Source organism: Balaenoptera borealis, assembly GCF_965194805.1.
Source record: "Balaenoptera borealis genome assembly, chromosome: 16".
Taxonomy (NCBI): Eukaryota; Metazoa; Chordata; class Mammalia; order Artiodactyla; family Balaenopteridae; genus Balaenoptera; species Balaenoptera borealis.
The window spans coordinates 62797473-62825288 of NC_138872.1; the positions used below are offsets into that span (position 1 = coordinate 62797473).

The following is a 27816-nucleotide window of genomic DNA, read 5'->3' on the forward strand; positions in this document are numbered from 1 at the left end:
TGTATTTTCCCCAAACGATTATGAGCTGGAGCGAGGCTGGAAACCCTGGAGGGTCCTGACCACGAAGGGCCAATAGTCCAGTCACCTGCCAGGGCCAGATGCCAAATTCAAAGAGGCTCTAAGACGACAGACCAATTTGCTTTCCATCTCACAGATTCTCAGAAGGGATGAGAAGCTGACAGAACTGGACTGGTATACAATCCGCCCCCCTCAAACAAACAAAACACTCACTTGGAAAACTCAAATTTGATGCTTGCTTTTAAAGTTTATTGACAACTGTTTGGTCCCAACACACAAAACAGCACTTGAACCACAGAAAAAGTGTTCAAACAAAGTAGACAGTTAAGAAAAACATCTCTTCCCCCAAGCTCAATCCAAAACAAACAGTGCAAGATGGGAAAGGGGGTTTTGGTGATAACTTTTGTCTTTTTTTAAACAGATAAATCTAATCTGGTACATCTTTCCACCCAGAAATAAAGAATTTCATTGTCTTAATTCTCATACATCATTTTGTCACATCATTCAATTAAACCTCTAGATAAAAAAAATAGATAGCAATTGGACTGGCCATTGTGGAGTACATTACGAACACAACGAGCTTCGCTGTATTCTCACATCTTCAAACAGCGATTGTTGGAGTCACACACGCGTCCCAGGCTGACAGGTGACTCCAGTGAACGATTCAACCACACCCACACCACAGCGCACAACTCCAGTCTCTTCTTTGTCTGTTGCCCAAAGAAGCTGCTCTTTGAGGCTGTACCTAGTGACTTGTAATGGTGCCTCTTACATCTTTAAAGTCCACATTCTTTACCTTCGAGCAAAACTAAAGTCCACGTGTGCAAACTCAGCCTTATGAAATCTCAGAATAAGGCCACTGATGTTCTCAACACCAACTTTGTCACACTGTTTAAAAGCTTCTTAAAAAAAAGTGCACCTTTGCATTTTACTTCCTGTCACACTGTGTCAGTAGAGGAAATGCCTTTGGGAGGACTCAAGAGTGCCATGATGCCTAGAAGGCTTTCCCAGGGCCGTTCCATCTTGGTTGGGGCCATGTGCTGAGAACTGGGAATCACTGGCTTCATTTAAAAGATTTGGGGAACAAAAAATCTTACTTGTAAAAATCTCTCAATAGCCCTTATCTTGTGGCATTTTATCAAAATGCTGGCTATAAAATCAGAGCCCATTTTCTGGCTTTCTAGAAGTTACAAAATATAATCATTTCCCCAAAAGAAACCATCTAACTAGTGGAAGACCTTATGCCTACAGGTTTTTTCTGCTCTATGAACGAATCCGCCTTTTTGCCCAACAAATACAACCCATTGTAAATGTCAGGTTTCTCCAGGAGGCGTAAGAGGCCGCCGGTCACCGGATGCCTCAGCCACCTCAAGGCGAAGGTCATTCCACAGGGCAGTGCTCCCTCAAAAGCTGGCTTTTCCCAAATGCCAACATCAGACACCACAAAAAAATCCACACGTGCTTCCAACAGCAAGAAGTAACAGAGTAAAAGCAGACGCTATTAAAAGACACTGAGTTAACAGACACAAACACACAAATACTCACACACAAAGCTTCCCAGCTACCAAAACCAGCTTTAAAATTATGAATACAAGGTTAAGTTGATCAACCTTGGCCTTCCTATGTATAGATAGAATTTCTGTCTCTTCCTAGTGGAAAGAGCATTGATACCGTTCCTGTTAAAGCACGTCCCTCCTCAGCTCTGATTTGTAATTTATGCATTTGATGCATATTTTAGAAAATCAGACTCTCTTCCCAACATTGCCTTTCGACACACAATAATGTGTGTTGGAATTCAAATGCTGACTTTAAATTCATGACACCAAGACCATCTCCTTTTCCTTAACCTAATCCATATCAAACTGGAACTTAAAAGGGAAGCTTAAAACATCCTTGACTTTCTAGAAAGCTCCTAAATGGAACCCCAAAGTGGAAATATTTTAAAAAATCTGTGATGAAGCCACATTTTTCAACTACAGACATAGTTAAATAAAAAACAAGGCACGCTTACAAGTCACATGGAAGCCAGGAGCCTTCACATCCAACCAGAAAATACATTCTTCCTGCCTCGCCCACCCTTCTCCTTCAGTGTTGTGATTGCACAGGATCACAGAACAGGCTTTGCTTCAAAGACACCTCATGCATTTGATTAATACTGTCTGAAAACATCAGTAAGCAAAGGCTTAGAGACTATATTATGCTACATGTAAGATTTTACCACTGACATGGCTTGATGGAAGTAAAACCACTTCCTTCTTGCTGAGTTCTCACTGCTGTCTTCTTACAGAACACCATTACGCTTCATGGTAACTAACAAAAATTTGTTAAAATATATCAAGGATCTTTAACAAATGACAGAATTTTTTTTTTTTTCCAAATAAGTGGGGGAAAGAATGAAAGAAAAACTTCAGCTCAAAGCTGTGTCAATGTAAAAGAAACAAAACATTATGGAATATGTCTAAAGATGAAGTAACTGGTTTCTAGGGGGTCTTCATTAAAACAGAAAAGGTTTCTTTGAACCCACTTTTGTGTGCAGAATCAGACAGTGCTTTCCCATCCTAATTCTATGTTCAAAACGAGACTCAAAGCTTGGTTATAGGTGCAAAGGAAAAGTTGGCTGCCAGTTTTACTCTGTTTTTGGGTTGCTTTTTGGCCGGGCTTTCCACAGGCTCCTTGCTGAGCAGCGACTCTGGGGTTTCCGTGGAGAGGCAGGGAGGCACTGGGACGGCTGCTGAGACGCCAGGTGAGCTGGAATCAGAGGGCAGGTTTTCGTTCTTTATTGGTATTGGAATTTCCATTTTCTCTTCTTGGTTTAAAACCATAATTTCTGTAAACACAGGAAAGCAAACACATTCAGTTCTAGGACCTGCAAAAAGTGTTTGTTTTCAGTTTTTCTCCTTTCTCAAAAAAATAATCCCCAAATGTCACACCTATGCCATAATTTACTTATTAGCTCTGTGGCCAATATTATGTGTCACATAAGTCAAACATTTATAAACTTCATCTCAGGTCTCCCTTGAATTACAAAATTTCAGACACCTTCGTTTTTGGCTACAAATCAATGTGCAGTGGTTTAAAAACATTTTTTTCCACTCCCTCTGCCCATTCATTCTCTCTGTCAGGTAGTTAAGGACCCATAAGCCACATGTGACCTAAAGACTTTTAGACCAGGAGAGGCCTTGGTACCAGGGGGCCCTGGCCTATTCCACTGACAGAGGACCGTGCTCTACGTGGACCCAAGATGGGGCTGGGGAGGGGGACGGGGGAGCAGGGCAAGCAGAGATAAGGGGAGAACTGCACAGAGTCAGAAGTACCCTCAAAAATCCAGGAAGTGAAGCAGCCACTTTTCCCAGAGCGCGCACAGGCTGCTCTTTCTCCGGCTGAGCCACAAGTAACTAGCCTGCTGTAGGAACAGAGCCACACTGCTTGGAAGTGATGTGTCCTTATACCTCGGACTGCCACTGCGTGTGCAAGGGGCTCCCGCACCAGAGGCACATGGAGGCTGAGGGTGACGGCGGGGAGGCAGAACCTCAGCTCAGCTCTCAGGCTGACCCTCGCTGGGGAGAATAACGGACAGAACTGCCAGCACCGCTCAGATTATTTCTCTCCCCGGCACACGGGGATGGCTGAACTCAGCACACTAAACACACCCAGGCCACACCCACGGAAGAGCTAGCGTCAGTTCCCCACCACGTCCGTGCTTCTAGGGGAACCAGCCCGCCGTCGCCACGGCCCAGGGCCAGCTCCGCAGCCAGGTAGGCAGATGTCTCCCCACTGACTATCTTCCAGATAAACAGCCTCAGCTCTTTCACTGGGTGACGGTGCCAAAGGTGCCAAAGGCTGCTAAGAAGACCGAGGCCTGTGGTCAGCAGGGTCATCTCCTGGACGGCAGTGCCAGCAGAGCGGGGAAGGACCATCCCAACAGAGGAGACGACAAGGGAAGGACCTCGACAGAGCAGGTGGGCCGGCCTCTCAGGAGGCCAGGGACACGACAGAAAGACAAGAGGCCTGGGGCTCCAATCCTGGCTCTGCCTCTTCCTAGCCGAGCAGCCTGGGGCCCGTGCTATCTCGAGCTGTGGCACAAGCTGGGGCACGAGACACAGGTGCCCTCCCTCCCCTATTCACAGTCCCACGAAGCCCCAGTACCCTCTGGAGTCGTTCAACTCTGGCCCAGACCCGGGGTGACGTGTATGTCTGGTGACGGGCAGAAGCTGCCGCTGGAGTTGCTGCACTTTCCAAAGGTGGGCAGCACAGCCCAGGAAGCCCCTGCACGCTCCCCCGTGGGGTCCCCACCCCCAGTGCAGCTGCAGCGCCCCTCAAGACCACCATCGTTCCCTTGCTTGCTGCTCCCTCAGCCACCTCGGGCTGTGAGCAGGAACCCTGATAGGAAAAGGGGGTCCTGAATAATCCTCACAGGTATATTTGTGCCTGAAAAGGTAGAGTCTCTCCCCACTCCCATCAGTTAACATCTCAGCATTAAGGGTTTACTGTTTAATCAAAGCCACAGAGGAAACCCCGCAATGACACAGTGCCTCCTACCAGAGGGCTCTTGGGGGTGCTCCTCAAACTGAATGAGATCAGCAGACTGGAGGATGACGGGATCCGGTCTCAGCTGAGGGGACGGCAGGCACGAAGGGACAGGCGCGCACAAGAGGTCCACAGGGGAGTCGTTGGTCAGGCGGAGGAGCTCCTGCTCCACTGGATGGGGCCCTGGAGGAGAAGGCAAGCGGGGCTCCACTCAGGACTGCGCGGTCTGTGCCTGAGGCTTGCCGTCTCCTTAAGGTCAGGAAGTACTCAAGAACTCAAGGTTTATAAAAAAGCCGTTAACAGAAAGGTCTGGGTCACGCTTGGTACATGAAATGCCACAGCCAGGATCTCCCGATTTGTGTTCTTAGGAACACAAAGGAGGCAATTAAAAAACGCTGAGAAATTTAAAAACCCATAGAAAGTAGTTAAGTGAGCAAAAGCTCCGAATTAGAAGACTTGGGTCCCAGTTCTGTCACTTCCTCGCTGAGTGCTCTTGGGTAAGCTACTTAACCTCCTGGAATTTCAGTTCTTCATTTGTAGGATGGAGGTTACTACTGCTGAAGGCTGTGCTGACAGCTTGAGAGGATGAGCTACATTCAGGTGCTCTGTAAAAATGTAAAATGCTACATAGCTGATTATCCTATAAACACAGAGCACAGTAGCCCTTGTAATTATTTAACAACTTGCAGAGTCCTATGAAGATAAAATTCTCATATGTAGCAATGGACTCAAAATTCAAGCGAGTTGATTTCTATCCAGTACACAGAAGATTCCACATAAAATCAGGATGACTCGATGTTGTTCTGAGTAATCCTAATGCATTACTATTAAGTCTTTCCCAGGGATGTCCTGTGACAAAGACTCTCCCTAACCCAACTTTAGTCAGGAGTCAGGCTCCGCCAAGCCCTCTTCACCACCAGACCTTGACCTTGGCCTTCTGTGTCTCTTGTGTCCTTGCCATGTCCAGTCTTGACAAGAATCTTGAGAAGTCAGTTTAGCAAAAATCCCCCAGGCTTGTGATATCTGATCAGGTTCCTCATCCCACCCCACCCCCAACCTTTGATGTCTAAGTCCTTGGCCTGCCTTTAACAAGAATCCTCTTAGGTCGGCAGGAATCCCCCTACCTTGATGTCTCGTCTTGGTAGTTTCCCAGCCACTGACCCCCTTGCTCTGCTCTTTGACTATAAGCCCCCACTTGTCCTTGTCGCATTCAGAGCTAAGCTCCATCTCTCGCTCCAACGGCAGCAGAGTTGACTCCATTGTGATCATCTTCAAGTATTCTAATAAGTGTCAGAATCTTTTTTCCTTTAACATCTGAATTGTGCTGGCTTATTGTCATTATGGGGGCCACCGACATCCTTCAAGAACCTTAACCGGTCAACCATCAAATGCAGGCCAGTTTTTTCTCTGTTCTTAACCAAACACCAGACTCCTTTGGAAAATGCATGAATACTTACCTTTAAGGAATGCAAATGACCCAGTGTCGTCCTTCCCCCTCAAACCACCCCAACTCTACCCCAAGCCATTTCCTGAAAATTTCACCAGCTTTGCTTTATTTTTCCTCTTACCGTCACCGCCTGCTCTGAGTTTGAGTTCCAAGGCTGTGTGAGATTCGGGCACCTCCAGGATGCGCTCGGTAGCTGAGGGCCGGGTTTCATGACTGGCAGAGGGGAGACCAAGTGAACTCACACGACCTGGAAGACAGAGAGCACCCATCAAAGGGGGATCAGGGCGAGACATGGGGCTTCTGAAGGGGGACGGGATGAGGCTTACTTACTTTTCATGTCATTTTTTAACACTACAATTCTCTTATGACCATGTCCTTTTATCCAGACCACCTGCACACAAGACATACTACTGGTTAAGCAGTGGAAAAGGAGGGGAAATAAGCCCTAAAATTCAGGAAGAGTGTGATCTACTGTGTTTGGTAACATACTTAAACATACTAGGACTTAAAGACCAAATTAACGCCAAGAAAAATTTTTCTACACTTTGTTTTAAAGCAACAGAGGCTGGCAGAAACATGCCGCTTATAAAAAGCTGTAGTCTTAGAAGTTGTGAGACTCAGCTTAAAAATTACTCTTTATGACTCTTTAAAAACATCACCTCCCAAACACCAGTGCTGGTATATAAATGAAGCTAGTTCTCATGTGGGAGGTCTTACCATTTTTTCCAGATACTAAATGCACCTTAAAAGAATTAAGGGCTCTCCCACGCCCCTCAAGCTAAGCTCATTATCCTGACCCTAAAACAAAGGCCCCGACCTAATAACGCTGCCCCCACCCCCACCAAGAGAGAGGCAGCAGTGGCCCTTGGCTCCCAGAGCCCCCCAACGTGCATCTGTCACCAAGTCCCTCATCTCGGCTCCCAAGCTATCCTACCCTCGTGTCCTTTCCTACTTCCTTTACTCAGGCTCAAGCCCAGCAGAGCGCTCACCTGGGCCTCCGCAGTGGCAGGCCCCTTGCCAGGCTCCTCCTCTCCTCCTGGTTCTCTCAACTCCACCATGGACAGCAGCCCCATGGCACTTCCTACAGCAACCCCAAGGCTCCTCGCCTCTCTCCACAGAGTCTTGGCCTCCATAACTGAGCTCTTATTTCGCTGAGAGGCTCCAGCTCGGGAGCTCCACACTACTTGTCGCTGCTCTGCATCTGCTCACACTGTCTGCCCTCTCCCCTCTTCGTCACGTGGTTAATTAACTTCTACACATCGTGAGGACTCTGCTCTGGGATCCCCCGGACCTGGTCGTCCTCGGTGTGCCCACCGACGGCTGCACCGACCACACCGCCTGTCACCTGCTCAGATGTCTGGACTCTCCATTACCCCATACCTTTCTGAGGGCAGGGTCTGGGACTCACCCACCTGGCACCTAGGAATTTAATGAAGGTTTGCAGAACGAAGGAGAAATGCTAAAATCATTCATTTTTCTCCAACGGTATGTACGTTTTGAAAGGATCAGTTCAAAATGCCTGCAGGTCCATTATTCTGTCCGAGAGTGAGCCTGTGGCTCTCCAGGAGGACACCCTCCAAGAAACTGAGAAAACACCCACCTGTGGGATCGCTCCCAAGAGCTCCTCAACACTACTGTAGCCATACGTCTTGGGTTGCAGTGTTTCTCCGACATACTTGGTATAGGCCATGGAAAATTCATGAAGGAAAAGCTGCTGGTAGTGGTAAGTATGAAGCAAAGACCGCACGTTCTTGGCAAACAAATACAGACTTGTGAGCTTCACACACTCCTCCGTCTTATCATTAGTAAAAACCTGGTCCAGGAGAAAACAGCAGCATTAGAAACTTCCAGAGTGACTGGTCCTGCGTCCTAGAAATGAGGGTCTCTCTGAGAGTGAAAAGATGCCAAGTCAACTTGAAAATGGGCAATAAGCCAGGGAGGAGGAGAGACTGATTCAAGGATCTCCTCCAACAGAGGGCTATAGCCTTGAGCCAACTCTGGTTCTATTTGTAGGTGTAAGACAGCAGAGGTCTGACAAAATAGTGTGTCAGAAAGGAAGGAAACTAGTAAACTGAGATCTCAAACGAAAGGAGGCAGTGAAGAGAGAGGGCAAACCCCTAGGTGGACAAAGGGGCACCAGACAGTGGGGACCGAAGCCACTGAACCTCATCTCCCCGAGGAACACTGTGATGCAGGACAACAACATCACTATTCTTAACACAACAATAAAAGCAATAAAGGGAAAAAACCCGACAAAAACCTTTTGTCCTCAAGTAAGCAAATCTGTTTACCATAAGCCTTTCAGTCTAACATGCCCTCACTGAGATCTCCTAGAGAAGAGATCTTTCCCAGCCTTAGCTGGCCATGGAAAGCCTTTTGTCTGGGAACATCCACTAATATTGCCTAGAACTAGTGTTCATATAATATATAATTAACAGAGTTTAGAGAATGTTGGGTTTGATATCATGAAAGAAAACCAGAGCTAGATAGTAGTTAAAGTGGAAGAAAACAGATTTTCTTCAGGACTATTGCAACAGGGGAAAGGACACCTAAGTGGACACGTAAGTATAGGTGTCCTTTTCAGACACAAGGAAAAGGGAGGATTTATAGCCAACGGAGGCTGGGGAGAGGGACATCCAGGGTAGGGGGAATTCTTGTTAAACTGACCTAACAGGATTCTTGCAGAAGGTAGGCCAGGGTGATCAGATACCAAGGGTAGGAGATTCTCTCTACAACTGGGCCATGTGGGCCCATCAAGGATAAGGGCAGGGCCCAAGGACAAAGTATAGTCTAGAAAGCGGCTCAGGGGTGACTGGCCAAGGAGAGTTTTAAAATTATTTAATTATTGGTCACGTGGTTATATGATAACAACGGTATAATCATTGTTTTCTTACATTGTGGGATTTATTTAGTTAATATTCTATTTAGAATCATTTTCTTTTGGGGGACTGGTATTAAAGTTACTTCGGCTTCATAAAAGAAGTGGTGTGCTTCCCATCTTTTTTTTTTTTTTCCCAAGTGATCTAGAAGTGGTTTTTAAAAAGTTGGAGTTATTTTTTAGGTGAGTTAAAACTCAGTTCTTAACCCATCTGGTCCTTGTGCCTTTTGTCAGTGGTAAAATTTCAATGATCTTCAGTCTTTTTTGTGTTAATTGGTCTAATTTTTAACTTCTTAAAAATCTGGGAGTCAATTTCACTTTTTTCCCCAGGATCTTATCTATTTCCTCTAGGTTTTTATATTTGTTGTCCCACAATTGCACACAGTATTCTCTTACTATTCTTCTAATCTTGAAGTATCACCTTTTTTTTTTTTAAAACTGCACCGCACAGCTTGTGGGATCCTAGTTCCCTGACCAGGGATCGAACCCGGGCCCCCTGCAGTGGAAGCATGGAGTCCTAACCACTGGACCGCCAGGGAAGTCCCAAACTGCTCTTCTATTTTTTTTTTTTTTAAAGGAATTCCTTTATTTTTATGGCTGTGTTGGGTCTTCGCCTCTGTGCAAGGGCCTTCTCCAGCTGCGGCAAGCGGGGGCCACCCCTCACCACAGCGCGCGGGCCTCTCACCATCGCGGCCTCTCTTGCTGCAGAGCACAGGCTCCAGACACGCAGACCCAGCAACTGTGGCTCATGGCCCAGCCGCTCCGTGGCAGGCGGGATCCTCCCAGACCAGGGCCTGAACCCGCGTCCCCCGCATCGGCAGGCAGACTCTCAACCACTGCGCCACCAGGGAAGCCCCCCCCCTTTTTTTTTTTTTTAAGATTTATTTATCTATTTGTTTATTTATGGCGGCTGCATTGGGTCTTCGTTGCTGAGGGCGGGCTTTTTCTAGTTGCAGCGAGCCAGGGCTACTCTTCGTTGTGGTGCGTGGGCTTCTCATTGTGGTGGCTTCTCTTGTTGCGGAGCATGGGCTCTAGGCGCATGGGCTTCAGTAGTTGTGGCTCACAGGCTCTAGGGCACAGGCTCGGTAGTCGTGGCGCATGGGCTTATTTGCTCCGCGGCATGTGGGATCTTCCCAGACCAGGGATCAAACCTATGTCCCCTACATTGGCAGGCGGATTCTTAACCACTGCACTACCAGGGAAGTCCCCCGAACTGTGATTCTTGAAAGGCCACCTGGTGACCAGCCAGTCAAACCTTCCTTTCTGCCCTGCATCTGACTGACAGACCACCACATAAGCGATCTCCTTCAGAAAGAGGTAACAGCATCAGAATCTAGCCTGGTACAGGAAAAAGGCACCCCAGTCTAAGAATCTGGAGGCCAGAGCTTTCATCCTGGCTTGTCACTTGTTTGGGCAGGGTGCCTGCACCTGCCAATGCCTCTGTCTGTTCGTCTATAAAATGACCAATCAGTTTAATTTAGACCATTTGGTGATCTATAAACACCCAATACAACAGTTTTCATTACAGTGGTTCCAGAACCATTACCATTCATACCTCAACTAAGTAAGGCAGACTCTTCAGAAGTTCGGTCAAAGTCATGAACCCATATTCACAGGGGTTGAGAGGAGTACTGTGGGTGGTTTCATAGTGTCTCTTGAGCTCATCAACAGAAAGATGGGCAGTTCCCTCCCAAGACATCAGCAATACCAGCAGTTGGGCAGTGAGAGAACGCAGAGACTTGCGGTTGATCAGCTGAATCTGTTTGCCAGATTCCATATCAGCAACCTGGGAAGAACAAGAATGCAAACTTTTCAGAACTCAAGAGAGACAGGGGGCTTCCCTGGTGGTCCAGTGGTTAAGACTCTGTGCTTCCATTACAAGGGGCACGGGTTTGATCCCTGGTCAGGGAACTAAGATCCCACATGCTGTGAAGCGCAGCCAAAAAATTAAAAATAAATAAATAAATATTAAGAGAGACAGCCTGGGTCATACCTGGTTCATCTAGTTTCACTTTGGCAAACGAGACCAAAAGAGGAAAATCTCTAAGTTTTTCTCTTAAACTGAAGTAAAGTGAGTGGGTTTGCTGTAGCTTCTTTGGGACCCCAGACCAACACTTCAGACCAACTGCAGCAGAAATCATTCTCTCCCTCCCTCCCTGCTGGTCCATAACCAGAAACTTCCATCAACACCACCGCTCCCCCAAGCGAAGGAGATAAGACCAGCCAGCTGACATCCATTGGCCCAAGCTTGTGAATTAAGGGGTCGGTGTTCTCCGGAAGCAGGAGGTGGTTAGATTGCAGGCGACCCTCCACAGAGCTGCTCTGCAGTCGACTTGCCCCACGTGTGTGTCCCAGGGGCTAGACACGGGAGATGACACAAGGCCTTCTCTGTCCAAGGGCAAGCCGCATTCTTATAGCCCATAAGCACTTGAAAAAAAGCTGGTATTTTCGTGTCTGACTATATGTCTACTTTTCAACTTTTTCAGATTCTCAAGGAGATAAAGGGTTTAACTAATTAAGTGCATTGGGAGGGGAACCTTGTGAAAGAGACACAGGTTATCATTTGGGGACCAAACAGCATGTGAAGAAACAAACATTTGATGGCTGAGACCTGCAGGCCTTGGGCATGGTGCGGGGGGGAGGGGGGCCGCGTCCGTGAAGTGAGCCATCATGGGAGTGAAAACAGGCAGAGCTTCAGGACACACGCTGCTCAGGCCTGGGCAGGCGAACCACTGCTCACTATCACGGCTGTTTTCCCCTTTATCTGATTTCCAGCCAGGACCACGGGTCAAGCTCAGGGGCTTTGGACCCTCGGAGGCAGAGGGTGGGTGGCACTTGAGGAGCCAGCCCAGTACCAGTTTGTCTTTGGAGCTGACGCCCACCAACAGCCAGGGCAGGAGGCTGTTGGGTCGACCCTGACTCCACTCATCGTGGTTATGGATCTGTGAAGATTCAGACTACGGATTTCCTCAGCAGACCTGGGGTTTAATCAATCAACAGATACAAGCCCAGGGGGAGTCCAAGTCATCTTCTTAGATGCCCAGACCATTATTAAGAAGAAAAAATAAAAACCTGCTTGATGCTACTTAGATACATCTCTTGATTCTCGACCCAGGCTACACATCAGAATCACCTCGTGAGCTAATCTGTGCTCTTGAGGCTCAGAGCACACCTGGCCTCATTCTATAAGAATCACAGAGGCCTCAGTATTTCCCAGAAGCCCCCCGGGAGACCGCAATGTGCAAGCAGGGTAGCAAGCTGGAGCCGCTCCCATCTTTTCCCGCTTTAATGCTCACACCGAACGTCCCGGTCATCGGCCCTTATTCATCACAGTCGGCGGTCATGGCTTAGTCTTCCGATCCACTGAAGCCCTCCAACTGCCATCGCCCTGAGCAAATGAACATCCCGGGGGCCTGTCCCACACCAGGGCCTTCAGTTCCTCAAAGTTCTCATCTCCAATGACATTCTCTTCTACACAGTTCCACTCCAGACCCCACCCCAGGCCACACTGGGGACCTTGTCACGGCCCACTTCCAGAATCACTCATTCAAACCTCCCACACGTCCTGCCTGAAGCAGATGCCGGGGTTGGAGACAAGAAGGCAATCCGAATGCTCAATTCTTATGTTTCTTCAACTTTGCCAGCATGGACTCCTACTTCCTCCTGATTCACGAGCCCTCTCTTTTCTTCATTTTCCTCTTATATCCATCTTGGCACTGATAGGCCATTAATTCATTAACATTCCTGTCAATACTCTATCTACACTCCTTTGTCCCTATGTCTTTTCATTGCACCCATCTGGCAAAATCCCACCTTGAACCCAACGCTCTGCTTTCCCTGAGTCTGTACCCAAGCAGCCACATCTCCACTGCCTCCACAGGAAAGCTACGTGCACCCAGCCCCGGGGAGCTCCACGCTCCCAGCACCCCTACGCCTCCCTGATCAGGCCCCTCTCCCGCTCACCACTGACAATTCAGACCTTCTCAGCTCTTCAGTCTGGAATCCCGTCTCTCTCTCCCTCTCTCTAAGCAGTTGCTCTCACCTTGTACTTGACAGAGAAACAGCTCTGGGAAGGTAATTCCCTCTTTTCCTGGTGACACACATCAAACTCCCCTACATCCGCCTCCACCCTACCCGCTTCCCTTTTGTCAAAATACTAACGTCAGAGCTGTCCCTCCTTCCACCGAATGCCAATTCCCGCAACCTCTGGCCCCCTCAGGACCCTCACCCCATCACCCTTTCTGGCCTTTGTATATCAATCTCTCTCAAGGAGATCCTTCTCGGCGGCTCTCAAACGTGCCCAGTCTCCCCAACTGGAAAGAACGGCCAGAGAGCACTCACTGGCTCAGACCCGCAGTCTCCTGCTCATCTCCTTCACCAGCAAACAAACCGAACAGCTGTCGTGTTACCTGTTGCCAATGTCTCGCCCCCGCCACCTCCTCGTTTCTCAGCCCACTCAGTGCGGCCGCGGTCCCGTATCACACTGGCGCCGATCCTGCTCCGGCCGGCAGCGCCACGTACCTGCACTCAGCTTGGCCCCGTGGTCCCTGAGTCCTGTCTCACCTGCCCTCTCAGTGGCACCTGGTACTGCCGGCCGCTCCTCCTCCTTGGCCTTGGACGTTCCCCACTCCTAGTGTTCTTCCTGCTCTCCGGCCTCTGCATCCCTGCCTCCCACGAAGGGTCCTCCTCCTCTAACTGCCCAGCACAGAAACAGACTCCTTCCAGACCTGTGACTGGCGCTGCCACCACTTCGTACATTTTCCTTCCACTTCTTCCTCCTTGTAGTGAGTTTTCTTGGTCCTGTGGCGGACGCAGCCTGCACACTGTTCAGCCGCGCTGCCCAGGACTGCGAGGGTCAGTTCAGCACAGGCTGGGGAAGAAGAGGCAGTCACCCTCTCCAATCCGGCCTCTCCAGCAACCAAGGCAACTCTGAGCCCCAGCCTGCTCCTAAACCTACTCCGTAAGTGAGTCAGAATCCGGAAAGGAGAGCTGTGATTTCAGTCTCCCCAAAACTTTGGAGACAAAGATCTGTGTACAAGGATCCAACTTCAGGTCAGCAGGACTGACACTGAGACACCCAAGAATAAACACCCTGGGATAAACTGGCGACTTCGGTTCACAAAGACATTATTTTGGCGAGGCCACTAAAAGACACACAAAAGCAAGACCAAAAATCTAAACTGCCAAACCCAAGTCATCTCCTATTACCCAAAAACGTATTAACAACACAAAACAAGTTGTGAAACAACAGTAAGCAGTGCAAGGTGTAAATACAGAAATGCTTAATCACATGCAAACATCCCAATGAGGATTATGCCACCGCAAGTCTTACTCCGTGAAAAAAAAAAAAAATGTTACCTTTACAACATGGCAGAGTTTCTGTGTTAAAGCCGAAACTGAACTGACATCGTAGTCTTGGAGACGAAATGTGTAACCAAAAGTCTTAGCATATTCTGTAAGCAGATCTGTCATCATAAGGCAGTTATCTTTTTGGGACCGAAGGAGTTTAACAAACTGGGCAGCTAGAGCTTTGAACCGTTCGACCTCTGTCAAAGTGAGGATTTTTTCTTCTCCACATTCCAATACCTTGGAAAACACACAGGAGGAGGAAAGGAAGAACCAGTTATGACTGTTCACGGGGTTAAATGGCATGAAAATGTATACAATTAGGAACTAAGAAGCACTTCAGTGTTCTTTAATGGATGTCACGATTCAGTTTTGCAAGATTAAGAAGTTCTGGAAATTAGCTGCCCAACAATATGAACATATTTAACACTGCTGAACTGTACACTTAAAAATGGGCAGGTAGGTATTTTACCACACACAAAAAAAATTTTTAAGCACTGCAGGGGTCAAAGGTGGTAATAGCAATAAAAATCAACAACAGAAATCTGGTTTAACTTAGCGATGACTTAACAGCCAAGCATTTGCATCACCTCGTGTACTCATCCCCACCTCCAACACAAGAGATCTGAACAATATGGGGCTCGTGAGAGAAGATTGTTTATGAAACAAGCTATGTAATCCTTTTCTCAACAGATAACCTAAAACTAACCTGAAGAATGATTTCTTTATTGAAGGAAAAACCACATTTACCTAAAAATACTAAGAAGCCAACAACACAGCTTCTCTGACTGAAGTATTTCAAATTTTCATCCTATTTCATAACTCCCTACTTCCCACGCAAACAGGTCCGAAAAAAAATTTTTTTAATTCCCCCTTATATTGTTCTGAAAGATATAATTAGAATTTCTTCACTTACTTGTAAAATATCAGGTATGGCTTCAAAAAGTTCGAGTAGTTTGGTAAACCCATAGTATGCGAGTTTGCACTGCCGGCCAAAGTGGTGATGGTAAGAGGGGATAAATTTATTAAAGGGCATCCGGAAATGGGGTTGGTGTCGCAGCAAATCCACAACATCCTTGGAGAACTGTTTTGTCCTTTCTATTTCATCCTGGGTACGTTCTTTAAAAAAACAAACAAAAAACAAAAAAACCCCATAAACCACAATCTTCTTCTATCCATCCGTGCTTAACATTATTAGTGTAGTTAGTCCTATGCACTGGTTACAACAGATACCATCTCTGCCTTCCAAACACACACAACCTAAAACAAACACACTCTTCTCTTTCCAGATGGTTTTCAAATTCAATCAAGGGCAGAACACCAGGAAGTCATGATACACATACGCACACCTACACACCTATGTAATTTCAGCTTACAAACTAGAAATAATTTCTCTAGCCCCTCCACCTCCCCACACCCACTCCACATATATGAACATGACACACATACCTCTCTGTAATTGAAAAAGTAATCTAGAAATTATTTTACTAAACCACACTTCTGAATATTAACATGCTTTGTTTATTCACCTGATCTTCAGTTAAAATTGCTAGCAGCAAAGAGTATCAGGCACCAAAAGTTTAACAAAAACACAGGAGAGAAAAGTTTAAACTTAGATTTCTGTTTCTATTCAATTTTAAATTAGAATTACGAAAAGACGGGCGTTCGTCATTTTTGCTTTGGAATACTATGATTTCGGGGACATCAGTGTTCCGCAAGAGCACAGTTTAAGACCCACTGACTGATAAGAGCGGGAGAACACGACTGTGTGTAGATTTAATTTTTCTATCCTAGTTCCCACCCCAGACCTCAACTGGAACTACTAAAACGTGGAAGATGAAACATCCATTTGAGTCTTCTTTCCTTCTCAAGTGTGTTACCTCAGAGTTAAAAAGAAGAGACAAGCAACAGTCACGGTAACTGACTCAAGTGGATAATTACAGCATAAACAGCCAGAGACAGGCTGAAGGAGGCATTTTCAGAAAGTGCTGGTTATGCCCTTTTTTCCCCTTAGAGTGAATTCTGAAAAAATAGCCTGGTTTTCTTCTTGACAAGTGGCTTCCCCACTCTGAGGACGCTAGGATCCACTGCCTGGCAGAGCCGTTTTCACACTGCACTTTCCATGGAATCTTCAGGAATCACAGAGAAGGAGGGGGAAAGTGCATCCCTTGTATGATTCCATGTTAAAATGACCACTGAGACAGACAACTTTCTTCCAGCAAATTTAAGTCACATACCTCTTTTGGGGATACAAATCACCATTTCATTATCTTGCTGGGACAAGCAGATGGTTGTGTCTGGAATCTCTGATACGATATCAATCAACTCACAAACACCATATTCGGTGACATCCCAGTCCTTTGAGAAACACCTAGGTTTTAACCATGTAAATGGATGAAGAATGAGAAGTAGCACTTGCCAAAATAATTTATAAGTTTTCCAAAAGAATGCTAAACGGAGAAGTTAGATTATTTTAAATTTGGGAGAACAAGTGTTTTAAAATATTTGCTTTCATTTTTAAAAGAAATACCATATGCTAACACATATATGGAATCTAAAAAAAAAAATGGTTCTGAGGAACCTAGGGGCAGGACAGGAATGAAGACGCAGCTGTAGAGAATGGACTTGAGGACACGGGGAGGGGGAAGGGTAAGCTGGGACAAAGTGAGAGAGTGGCAGGGACATATATACACTACCAAATGTAAAACCGATAGCTAGTGGGAAGCAGCCACATAGCACAGGGAGATCAGCTCGGTGCTTTGTAACCACCTAGAGGGGTGGGATAGGGAGGGTGGGAGGGAGACAAAAGAGGGAGGAGATATGGGGATATATGTATATGTATAGCTGATTCACTTTGTTATACAGCAGAAACTAAAAAAAAAAATTAAAATTTGCTTTCATTTTTTCCCCTTCTCATCAACTCACCAATGATAAGCCTGTGCGAATTCTCTCACAATGACTTGTTTGCTGGCTTGGGATTTGAGAAGTTTTAGTAAATCCTGAGTAAAGCGCTTCACCTGGGCCCTGTGGGTAAGGGTCAGCAAGCGTTTGGAGCCCATTCCAAGAATCTGCAAACCAAACACTTTGGTTATTTATACTCATGAGACCCTGGCAGATCCTGACTTTCTTTTTGATGGTGCTCTCTCTCTCTCTCTCTCTCTCTCTCGCTCTCTCTCTCGCTCTCTCTCTCTCTCTCTCGTTACCACTCTCAGAGAACAAATCCTTTTATGTATGATATCTGCATTTTGAAACACAAAGACCAACAAAATGTAGGTGTCAGAATGAACAACTGCTCACGTGCCTGGGACCCTTTTTTTCCTCGCACACTCTTTCCTGAATAGTCATGAATACAGAAATAAAAAGCATGCTATCAGCCTGGGCCACTAATTTTGTCTCTAAAAGACAGCTCAAGTTTTGCAGGCCATTTTTACAGGCGGGAAGCTATCACGACACCTTACGTTAACAGGCAAAGACTCATTAGGAAGCACTGTCAGGCTCCAGCCCAGTAACTGGCCTCGAACTCCTTCGTAAGGGAAGGGAAGCCCGCGTTACAGCAGCTCCTGTGTAACAGGGAACAATTCTGGAGAGGACTGTGCTAGGAGGAAGGAGGGCAGTCTATAGAGATGAGAAGGAAAGTACTCCTCGGTGCACTTAGGAGTTCCTTTAAGTTGGAAACTCACAGCTTTCTGAAAAACTGAGAAGCCACATCGTGTATAAAACATGTGTATAAAGGAAGTTTTTACAGGATGTTTGCTCTGAGCTGACTTCTTAGGGATTAAGTTACCAGCTACCCAGTTTCTTTGGTGGAGATAGCCAAAGCCACAGAGGAACATTTCCACTGTTAAACAAATAAACTCTTAGCACTCCTTACCTGCAACACATGAGGCACTGCTTCTAACAATTCGATCAGCTTGGAATATCCATAGTCTGATACCCGGCATTGCTTTGCAAAATGATGGTGGTAAGATGGGATGAAATTACTAATCGGTATGACACAGGATGGCTGGCTCTTCAGTAAATCGATCACTTCTCTACTGAACTGGATCAGCTGGGGGTTACCCACAGGACTTTTAGAACGCAGAAGCCAAGGATCTAAATATGCGGGGAGAAAAAAGGAACAGGCACAAGAGATAAAGCATGACTGCAGCCGATGAAAGAAAAGTAACTAACCTTGCATTCCCTTGCTTGAACTCAATAATGACCAAGCACACAAGACCAAACAGCCACTTTACTTCTCAGCTGCTAAACCCAGGTCCTCTATAACCAACAGGCTAGCCCAACTTCTTTACAGGCTGGCAAATGCTTCCCCACTACTTGTCGAAGCCAAGTTGCCAAAGCAAAGCGTGGTTCACCATAGTGTGAACTTAAAAGGGAAGTGCAGATACACAGGTAGTTTCCAGCTTATAAACTGGTTGTATGTCAAAGATCCATTTGTAACTTGGTCACTAACATACTTTCCCACAGAAACAAAGTTATAAATGGTCATCACGCAGGTAGCCCAGAAGGGCCTAATTAACCCAGAGAGGGGCTGCAAATGTCTGGGAAACTATGGAAAGCAGTGATGTAAAACTAGCATGAGATAAAACTAAGAAACAGGTTTTTACAGTTATCTTGAATGTTCACCTAATTAAGAAGTTTTCATTATTTTATTTATAAAAGCGTAAATAATCAGATGGAAACCTTTACAAGGGGACAGCAGGCTAAGGACACAGGAGAAAGGAGGGAGCAGCGTAACAACACAGGATGGGGAGGGTGTAGGCCTGAGGGGGAAGGCAGGAAGAAGCTTCAGTACAAACAGAGCTCCCTGGTTATCCTCACCTTTCTTCCTACAGGGCAGGGGGAGGTGGGAGGAGAAGAGGATGAGGAGAAAAGGAGGAAGTGTTGGGGGCCAAAGAGAAGGGAGAGTCGATATGAAGGCAACAATTCACAGTGCTGTGCACAAGTAGCAGGACTAGACACCTGCAACTCAGGGGGGTGCCAGAGCTCAGAAACTCATCCAAATCTCGGTTCAAATATCCCAGTCCCTTACATTTAGAGTTAAATCTATTTTCACATTGATCAAAGTCATAAATGTTGATCAAAATAAATTTCCAAAGTAAACAGTCAGACATAGTTCCTTCAAATAGCTTAAACTATTTTTAAAGGGCAAGCCAAAAAAGCTTTACAAAATTAGATAACTAGAGAGACTTGTAACTGTGGAATTTGGATTTTAAATTTTTTAATAATTTACGCTGGTACTTTCCAAAAGTCTAGCTCTGCCAAACCTTCAGCACTTTAGAGTTTTTAAAAGATCAAAGGAGACACCCACGGTGCTTTATGACAGGCAACTAGTGCTGCTATTTAAGAGAAAAGCCAACAGCCTGGACCAAATACCTGAAACCTACCTGTGTTTGGAGGCGGGGGCTTGTTGTGAATCCACTTAACTACTTTGACGCCATTCTGTGCAGTGGCGATGTTCACACCTGGCACGCAGGTGACGAGGTGTTCCAAGGGAACACCCCCGCCACGGTCTTCCTGCACTACTTCTAGCTCACCAAACTCTGCGGCATAACAATCTGGAAAACTGAAGTGGGGGGAAAAACAGGTTAATTAAAATAATGGAAAAGCAAAGCACTTGCCAAACAAACGCCTGCCTTTATTTTAACACATCCATTAATAAATAATTTCTGTTAAGATGCCCATGATCTGGGTTTGAAAGTTAAATTAAGGTCCTAGAGAGGCAATCACTGTGGCATTTCTCTCTTTGATGCATTCTGACAGTACCAAAAATTCCTGGGCAATTTTCTAGCAGAGGGGGTTAAAAATAAAGCAACAAGGTTGCAAGTTCAATCTCCTCTAACATATCGGTTTGGTGGCTTTAAGGCAACTTGGTTCTGTGTTGGCCCCTCTATTAAGCCTACCACGTGGCCCATGGTGTGGCTGAAAGGACTTCTGAATACTTGTCTCCTACAAACGTTGAAATCTACAACTATTTGAGACCGTGCACTCTCTCGTAGTACTTGTGCACAGCACTTCCAATAATCTTTTCTCTGTGGAGAAGAATCTGCCCTATTCATGCTGATGTTTCTAAAATTCAGCACAAACACAATTTCTTGTTGAAATATCGAGTGAATGGATCCCATTTCAGATACACTTCGACTACAAGTGGTAGCTAAAAACGTTAGGCTGAAGCCTGGTACAGTGCGTGCTTGGGGAGAGGTGCAGGCAGGTGGCGGACTTTCTATAAAGAGGAGGACTAAGGCATCACAATGGCTTTGACACGGTCACCTTAATAAAGGCACGGTGCCCTCGTGTGTCTGCAGAAGACTATGAACCTGGGGCGCGAACGTCTTCAGCGAGAGAATCACAAAAGGAATCTTGTAAGAGTCTGGATCAAATTCATGTTCACTGCCGAAAAGAGAACAAAACAGATAGTTGACATTTCTCAGTGGTCTAAGACGTTCCCAAGGTAATTCTAAGAGATGCTCCACGACCTTTCACAAAAGGATTACTTCTCAAGGGAAATGGGCAATCTACCTGAAATCCTTATTGGGACAGTGCTGCCTGCAGACAGGCTCGTGATATTCTAACTCTTCAAATATAATTGGGCTGCAGTTTGTTGAGGAGCCGTCATGTGACTGGGAAGACCCCAAGGGGCTCTGGCGGGCCTGACTGCTGGGTAAGAGACACACCAGTCTGCCATTTCCTTGTTCACGGATTGCGACTGTGTCTGTTAGTTTATACAAATCTGACACATTCAACCTGTGTCCAAACCTAAAAGCAAGGAAAGAGAGAGATGCTGACTTAAAGAGAACGTTTTTCTTTGTACAGAAATTCCTGACCTGTTTAGATAAAGCTCTATAACCAAGAATGGATCCCCTGTCTCTTTGAAAAGTAAAACTGGGATAATTCTACTATAAATTTATTCACCATCAAACCAGTGATGCTTGGCACTCCTTCCAGTCATCCCTGGCCCACTGCCCGTTACAGTGATTATATATATCATTTGGTACCTAGCCTCCGACCCCACACAGTCTCTGTAAATGCCTCACCTAATTTTCTGAGACGGAAAACTATCTGCCATGACCCATTTCACCTTGGCCTCCCCTTCACTTCCAAATCCCTCTCTATTACTTCTCACCATCTCTGCTCCTCTCCCTCAGAAGAGGTATACCCCTTTTCAGCTAACCCTATGCTTCAGCCCCCTGACCTGCACTAGACTGGACTCCCCAGTCACCACCCTGACTTGTGTCTTTCATACTTGGAGCTTAAAGGCACAGGATCTGAAGACAGACAGATTTGAGTTCATATCCTGGCTCAACCTATGTGACCTTAGTCAAGCTATATAACCAATCTAGGCCTCAGTTTTCCCATCTGTAAAATGGGGTGACAATCCCTACCTCACAGGGTTGACGTGAGAATTAAATATGGCATGTATGGAGACAGCTTAGCACAGAGTAAGTGCTCATTAAATTAAATGGAGCAGCAGAGTTAGCTGCTCCAATGGTCTCTTCCCAGTGCCCTGCCTACACGCTCAGATCTCCCCGTGACCAACACCAGTCTCAAATCCCAGCCCCCCACCCCCTACACTGCCCCACTCCACCTATGTCCAGTCTTCTCTGTGCTTTCACTCAGTCTGGAGCTCTCGCGTCTTCCCTCTAATGGAAACAGCTGGTCTCTCAGGAGTTGCCTCTGCTGTTTCACCATCCAGTCTGCCATCCCCTTCCCTCCAGGATTTTTTCCTCAGGACTCTTCAGAGTTGGCTCTCAAGTCACCAGTGGCCTCCTCCTCCTCCTCCTCCACCCCAAACCTCACACCATTTTCTCAGGCCATCCCCACCCTCCTGATGACACTCTGGCCTCTGGGTTCTCACCGGCTTCCTGTCCCTGGTTGCCTTCCACCCAGTTCTGCCCTTTCTCTAGTTCTCCTCCCTCTCCTCTAAGTTCATCTGCTCCCAAGTCTTTCAAGATCATCTTTAGGCAAATAACTGCCGTATCTTCAGGGCTGACTTCTTTCCTGAGGGACTCCAAATGTGCAGAAGACCACCTGAACTCTCTGCCCAGATATTCCAATAGCCCCCTAAAACTCATATGCCCAAAGCCAAGATCAAAAACTCACTGCAACTCCTGGACATCCCTGGTGGCACAGTGGTTAAGAATCCACCTGCCAATGCAGGGGACACGGGTTCGAGCCCTGGTCTGGGAAGATCCCACATGCCGTGGAGCAACTAAGCCCGCGAGCCACAACTACTGAAGCCCGCGCACCTAGAGCCCATGCTCTACAACAAGAGCAGTCACCTCAATGAGAAGCCCGCGCACCGCAATGAAGAGTAAGTAGCTAGCCCCCGCTCACTGCAACTAGAGAAAGCCCTCGCACTGCAACGAAGACACAACACAGCCAAAATTAAATAAATGAATTAAAAAAAAAAAAACGCACTGTAACTCCTGAACAAGCTTTCTTTATTTCTTCCCTATTTCCAGTTTAAACATACAAACTTCCTCCCAGTCACCTGGGGCAAAAAACTCAGAATCAAACCGACCTCTACTTTTTACCTTGCCTGCTACATAAAACTAGTTACCAAGTCCAATTTCACCGACATTTGAAACTTCTGTGGTGTCTAGTTCCCTCTGTTCCGACAGCTTCTGCTCAGAGCAGGGACTGGTGCACACGCTCCCCCGTGTCTCCCTCCCTCCCCCATTCACTCCAGCTCAGACACCACCACTGCCTGAAGTCTTCCCACCACCACACCTCTCCCCTCCCCTCCTTCCTCCGATACTTCAGTGGCTCCCACTATCCACAGGATAATGGCCAAGCTCCTGGTTCCTTCCACCCTCTGTAACCTCAAGGCCTTTTCTCCTTCCTACTCCTCCTTTGTAATGAGTTTCCTTTGTTCTATACAATATATGGCGAGTGTCTTTTCCCTTCCAGACGTAACAGCCCCAAAGACAAGGGCTGTCTTCCCAGCTCTGCACCCTCCACAGAGCCTTTCGTTCCACTAGTACTTGCTGAGCATCTACTGAGCACTGGGCATTGAAGACATGGTGCTAGGTCAGACCCGGTGCCTGCTGTCCTGGAGCTTACAGTCTAGAAGGTGCTCGAAAATGTTCATACAATGAATAACAAAACTCATCAGCCAAGTGGAAAAGATGAAAGTACAGCTTTGGGGACTGAGGTCTAAATTTGCTAAAAATGAAAGACGTTCTTCAAAGGTGTGTTAAAACTGGAATTTCAATCTGAACACCACTGTCTTGGTCTTATTTCCTCTGCTAGTTCCTTAAGAGCTGCTACCAGTTTTATGCATGGAAGTCACCCATCAGTACTGGCTGGATCAATGAAAAAAATAACCCTCACTTACTTTTTTTCATAGATATCTGTAAATTTAAAAAGAGGCAGACAACAGGCGGGAGCATCCTGAAGAATGGACATTGTTTCTGCACTGCAAGAAAAAAGTTTAGTCCATTAGAGAACAGACGACTTCCTCTCCGTTCCAAGTTGTATTTTAAAAACAGAGTTCATAAAATTGATGAACAAAATGTGTATGCAAAATAAACATACCCATTTATATCTCAGAGTTGATCTTCCAGAAAAACTTAAACAACGGACTTCAGGAACAAGGCAATTAAAGAATATTTAGTCACATATACTGGGATTTTTATCAGACTCAAGCATAGGGCTTTGCACACCTGTGTATCAGAAAGACACTGACTACTCACTGAGACACTTTATTAATTCAGAGCTAAGGGCAGAAGAGCTTGACTGTCTCCTGCCACAGCGCAGTTCTATCAGACAGATGGGCGAGGAATCCCCATAGTTGAAGATACACAACTGAATACACTGGTTAAGAGTGACTGGCTTTAAGCCATAGGATTATGGATGATTTTTTTGTCTCCTGCTTCTTTTATGTTTCTGAAATTTCTAAATTATCTTTAATGAGTATTATCTTTATTCCAGGAAATTAAAAAATAACTTAAAATGATGGTGAAGTTTGACTTGCGTATGTTATGAAATGATCATCACAATAAGTGAACATCCATCATCTCATATAGATACAAAATAAAAGAAAAAGAATTCTTTTCCTTGTGATGAAAACTCTTAGGATTTACTCTCTTAACAACTTTCATACGTAACACACAGCAGTGTTCATTATATTAATCATGTGGTACATTACTCCCCTAGTGCTTAGTTATCTTATAACGGGAAGTTTGTACCTCTTGACTGCCTTCATCCAATTCCTCCTTCCCCCATACCCCACCTCTAGTAACCACAAATCTGATCACTTTTTCTATGAGTCTGTTTGCTTGTTTTTTGAAGTATAATTGACCTATAAACAGTATGTTAGTTCCTGGTGCACAAATCATTATGCTGTCTGTACACCTTAAACTTACAGGGTGCTGTGTGTCAAAAGCATATTATGAATAAAACCATCACTAGATTCCTAAGATTAGTCTAGTCGTAACGCAGACCTATGGGGCTGGGTGTCTATGTGACATTAAAGATGTATCTGCAAATTGAGAGCTTAGAGCTTTGTAGATCTACCTATTATAGACAAATCCACCTTCTACTAAGATTGGAAGGTAATATTTCAGACTTTCTAGGCTTATAAACTTTTATTGTAGAGGCCTACTATTTTTAGAACCTGTTCTGGATACGTGGCATATTATTTTACTCCTAAGTGCCTGCCAAGTTTAAGCTGTACTTCATCTTTGATTAATGACTTGAACGAGGGTAAATTATTCTAGCTAGCTTATTTCTAACTTTTACCTTATTTCTAACTCTATCAAGGGAGAAAAAGCATTACTGCATATGTGATCATCACAAGAGGGTTGGGAATGGGATAAAATCTATTTTTATTATTTCTAAATTGTTTCTGGGCCAAAATGTTATTTCCTGAAATAAACGGCTTGTTTGTTCTTTACCTCAGTAAAGAGAGTGATTTATTAGCAGCTCCTGTGGCAAGTGAGACCAGGATCTTCTTGCTGCCAATCTTGTATCTGTGGAGGCTATTCACCGCACTGATTGCTTCTTGTAAGTTTTCCATCTGAACAACAGCTTTGAGCTGATAATCTGTATGGGGGCTGAGCTCAACACTCTTCACCTGCAGCAGTAAAAAGGAAAACAGAATGCTGATCCACCCAGAACCTTGTCCTCTTAAAACTGAAGGTGAATCACTAAGCAACTGGTTTGTGGACTTCAGTGCTGCCGTGAGGGAACCTGTCTGAACTGTGCACTTCCGCTGACCAGAACCTAAGTGAGCTAGGATGGGTGACCTTCAGGGATGTGACATCAGACTAGCCTGCCTTGTGCTCTGGCACACAATGCTCTCCAAGGCAGGCTTAGGGGTCAACACATGCAAGGAGTCTTTTGCGTCTTCTCCAGACCCTGCCAAAACCTGGGGCATAGCCATCTTAAGTTTCAGTAAAAGGTGCATTTTTAGCAAATTGCACCCAAAAACTGAATCAGATACCGTAAGACATTAACAAAAACAACCAACATCATTTTAGAACCCTATTTCTATATTTTAGCAGCCAGAGCTAACTAAAACCCATCAGTGTTTTATTTCCCAAAGAGCCACTTAAATCCCTGCCCATGACCATAAGTGCTTCTCTGCCAGGCTTCTTGCTCTCTTGGGCTGTGTCCTAAAAACAGAATACACAGCACCACCATGAGCAGGCCAGAGGAAAAAGGAAGGTGTTCAAACTCGTTGAGTGACACTTACACCCTGCCTGTAGTTATGTATGCTGAGTTAAGTGCACTCAACTTGAATGCCAGGCAAGGGGTAAAACAAAGGCAAGAACAAGAGTGAAAAGGTTACCTTGCCGTGTCTAGAAAACGCTTCCTGCATGAGCTGCTGCAGCTCCTTCCGGGACAATCTGTAGTCTAGGTTGCTGATCTGGATGTCAGCACCATTTGCAAATGGGTCTGGGCAGTCGGCACCAATGCTCGAATTTGCAGTGTTGAAAGCAAGTGGGGACGCTCTGTTTAAGAGGTTTGGAGACATACTCCTGCTTAAAACATACATAGGTTATTTTTAAAAACTGCTATTCTATTTATTCAGTTTATGCCATTTAGATTTTGTTTGAAGCTATATAAAAACAGCTTCCTGCAATACAATTTGGTTTTCAAATGTTTTTTTATCTTAAACACGCACTGATTTAGACTCATTGTCAAAAATACGACCTGTTGACTACCTTATTAACAGCAAATAAATTACTCAGTATCAAATATTCTTTTATTGGATTATTTAAAGCTAATGGCAGAAATTACAGGCAGGCCTAATGAATTAATTTTCCACTTTGTGCATTTATTCTTAGGACACTAAGCATTTATTCTTAGGAAATTAGCTTGTGATATCAGTGTAAATCATTTACCTCCCCCTGGCTCTGAAAAAGCCAGATATTCTTTATGTGTGTGTGTGTGTATGTGTGTGTGTGTGTGTGTGTGTGTGTATATATATATATATATATATATATATATATATATATATATATATATATATATTTTTTTTTTTTTTTTTTTTTTTGGCTGCGCCATGTGGCTTGTGAGATGTTAGTTCCCCGACCAGGGATCAAACCCGGGTCCTCGGCAATGAAAGCATGCAGTCCTAAGCACTGGACCGCCAGGGAATTCCCAATATATTTTTTAAATATAAAGACATTTTATTTGATTTATTTTTTGGCCGTGCCACACAGCATGTGGGATCTTAGTTCCCTTGACCAGGGATTGAACCCACACCCCCTGCAGTGGAACCACAAATCTTACCCGCCAGACCACCAGGGAAATCCCAAGCCAGATATTCTTGCTCATATATTGCGGCCCTTCTCCACGTAAGGAAATCTTTTACGTGAGTTTGTACATGTCATTTGACAGGTCCAAAGTCATGTTCTATAGTGTCTTCACCAACTCAGCAGAACAAATACAATGCTAGAAGGAGCTCATGGGATGCATGAGCTCCTTCTGTTTTCCAAGCTTCACGAATTACTTGGAGTTTAGAAAGCTTAAGTAAGGTCGGTGTTAAGGTGGTTTACAGAGACCCTCGTTCCTCAGACAGCTTCCTATAATTACCCCACGAATAAGAATAACCAATGTGTGTCAGTTTGGGCCTCTTCCTCAGCACGATGAAGCCATGAGGACATGGTAAGAACATAATGTGCCTCCCATCATTGCCTAAGGACTCCAGGACAGGCTTCTCTCTCTGACCTCGGCTTACCAAGACTCCCACGTGGAGGAGGGAGAAACAGCAAGAATCACTGCCCCCAAATGTTAGCTATCGTTACCAGTGGAAAAGGGGACTGGCAGAGGAGGGGTGGAAGATTTCTCTTTTAAATATGCACTTGTGTATTGCTTGAATTCTGTTAAACATTATTTCATAACCCCTTCTACTGCACACAACCACTCCATGGATCAAGAACCACTCACCGAGAAGACCAAGACTGAGGCGTGAGCAGAGGACCCACTTGCCTGGATGCGATCAACTTGCTAAAAGCAGACGGGTAACTCACTTGGAACAGAGTCTCCTCTTTATCTTTTTTCTCTACAGGAGAACTGGTAACACTGCGGGTGCTGAGGTTCTCTTTTCTAGTGGAGGGAAACATTGCAGGGAAGAGGTCACTTATTTTCCTTC

At 45.5% G+C, this 27816-nt stretch overlaps 1 protein-coding gene across 6 annotated transcripts in view; it reads right to left on the bottom strand.

The window, feature by feature from the left end:
* Positions 1–245: 245 nt before the first annotated feature.
* MARF1 (meiosis regulator and mRNA stability factor 1) overlaps positions 246–27816 on the bottom strand; it is a 41262-nt gene continuing 13691 nt past the window's right edge. For 4 of the 6 annotated variants that reach the window (XM_082360757.1, XM_082360756.1, XM_082360753.1 and 1 more), the window contains 18 exons: positions 27612–27770; positions 26008–26200; positions 25112–25290; positions 23551–23631; positions 20733–20969; positions 20484–20603; positions 19601–19779; positions 18088–18308; positions 17142–17284; positions 16454–16587; positions 15133–15335; positions 14229–14456; positions 10426–10656; positions 7593–7805; positions 6323–6383; positions 6114–6239; positions 4558–4728; positions 246–2845 (listed from right to left, as the gene is read on the bottom strand). In XM_082360757.1, coding sequence (XP_082216883.1) covers positions 2601–2845; positions 4558–4728; positions 6114–6239; positions 6323–6383; positions 7593–7805; positions 10426–10656; positions 14229–14456; positions 15133–15335; positions 16454–16587; positions 17142–17284; positions 18088–18308; positions 19601–19779; positions 20484–20603; positions 20733–20969; positions 23551–23631; positions 25112–25290; positions 26008–26200; positions 27612–27770 — 3124 coding nt within the window. In that variant the 3' untranslated portion in view covers positions 246–2600. The remainder of the gene's footprint in view (positions 2846–4557; positions 4729–6113; positions 6240–6322; positions 6384–7592; positions 7806–10425; positions 10657–14228; positions 14457–15132; positions 15336–16453; positions 16588–17141; positions 17285–18087; positions 18309–19600; positions 19780–20483; positions 20604–20732; positions 20970–23550; positions 23632–25111; positions 25291–26007; positions 26201–27611; positions 27771–27816) is intronic. The other 2 variants (XM_082360754.1, XM_082360755.1) reach the window with 2 other exon arrangements.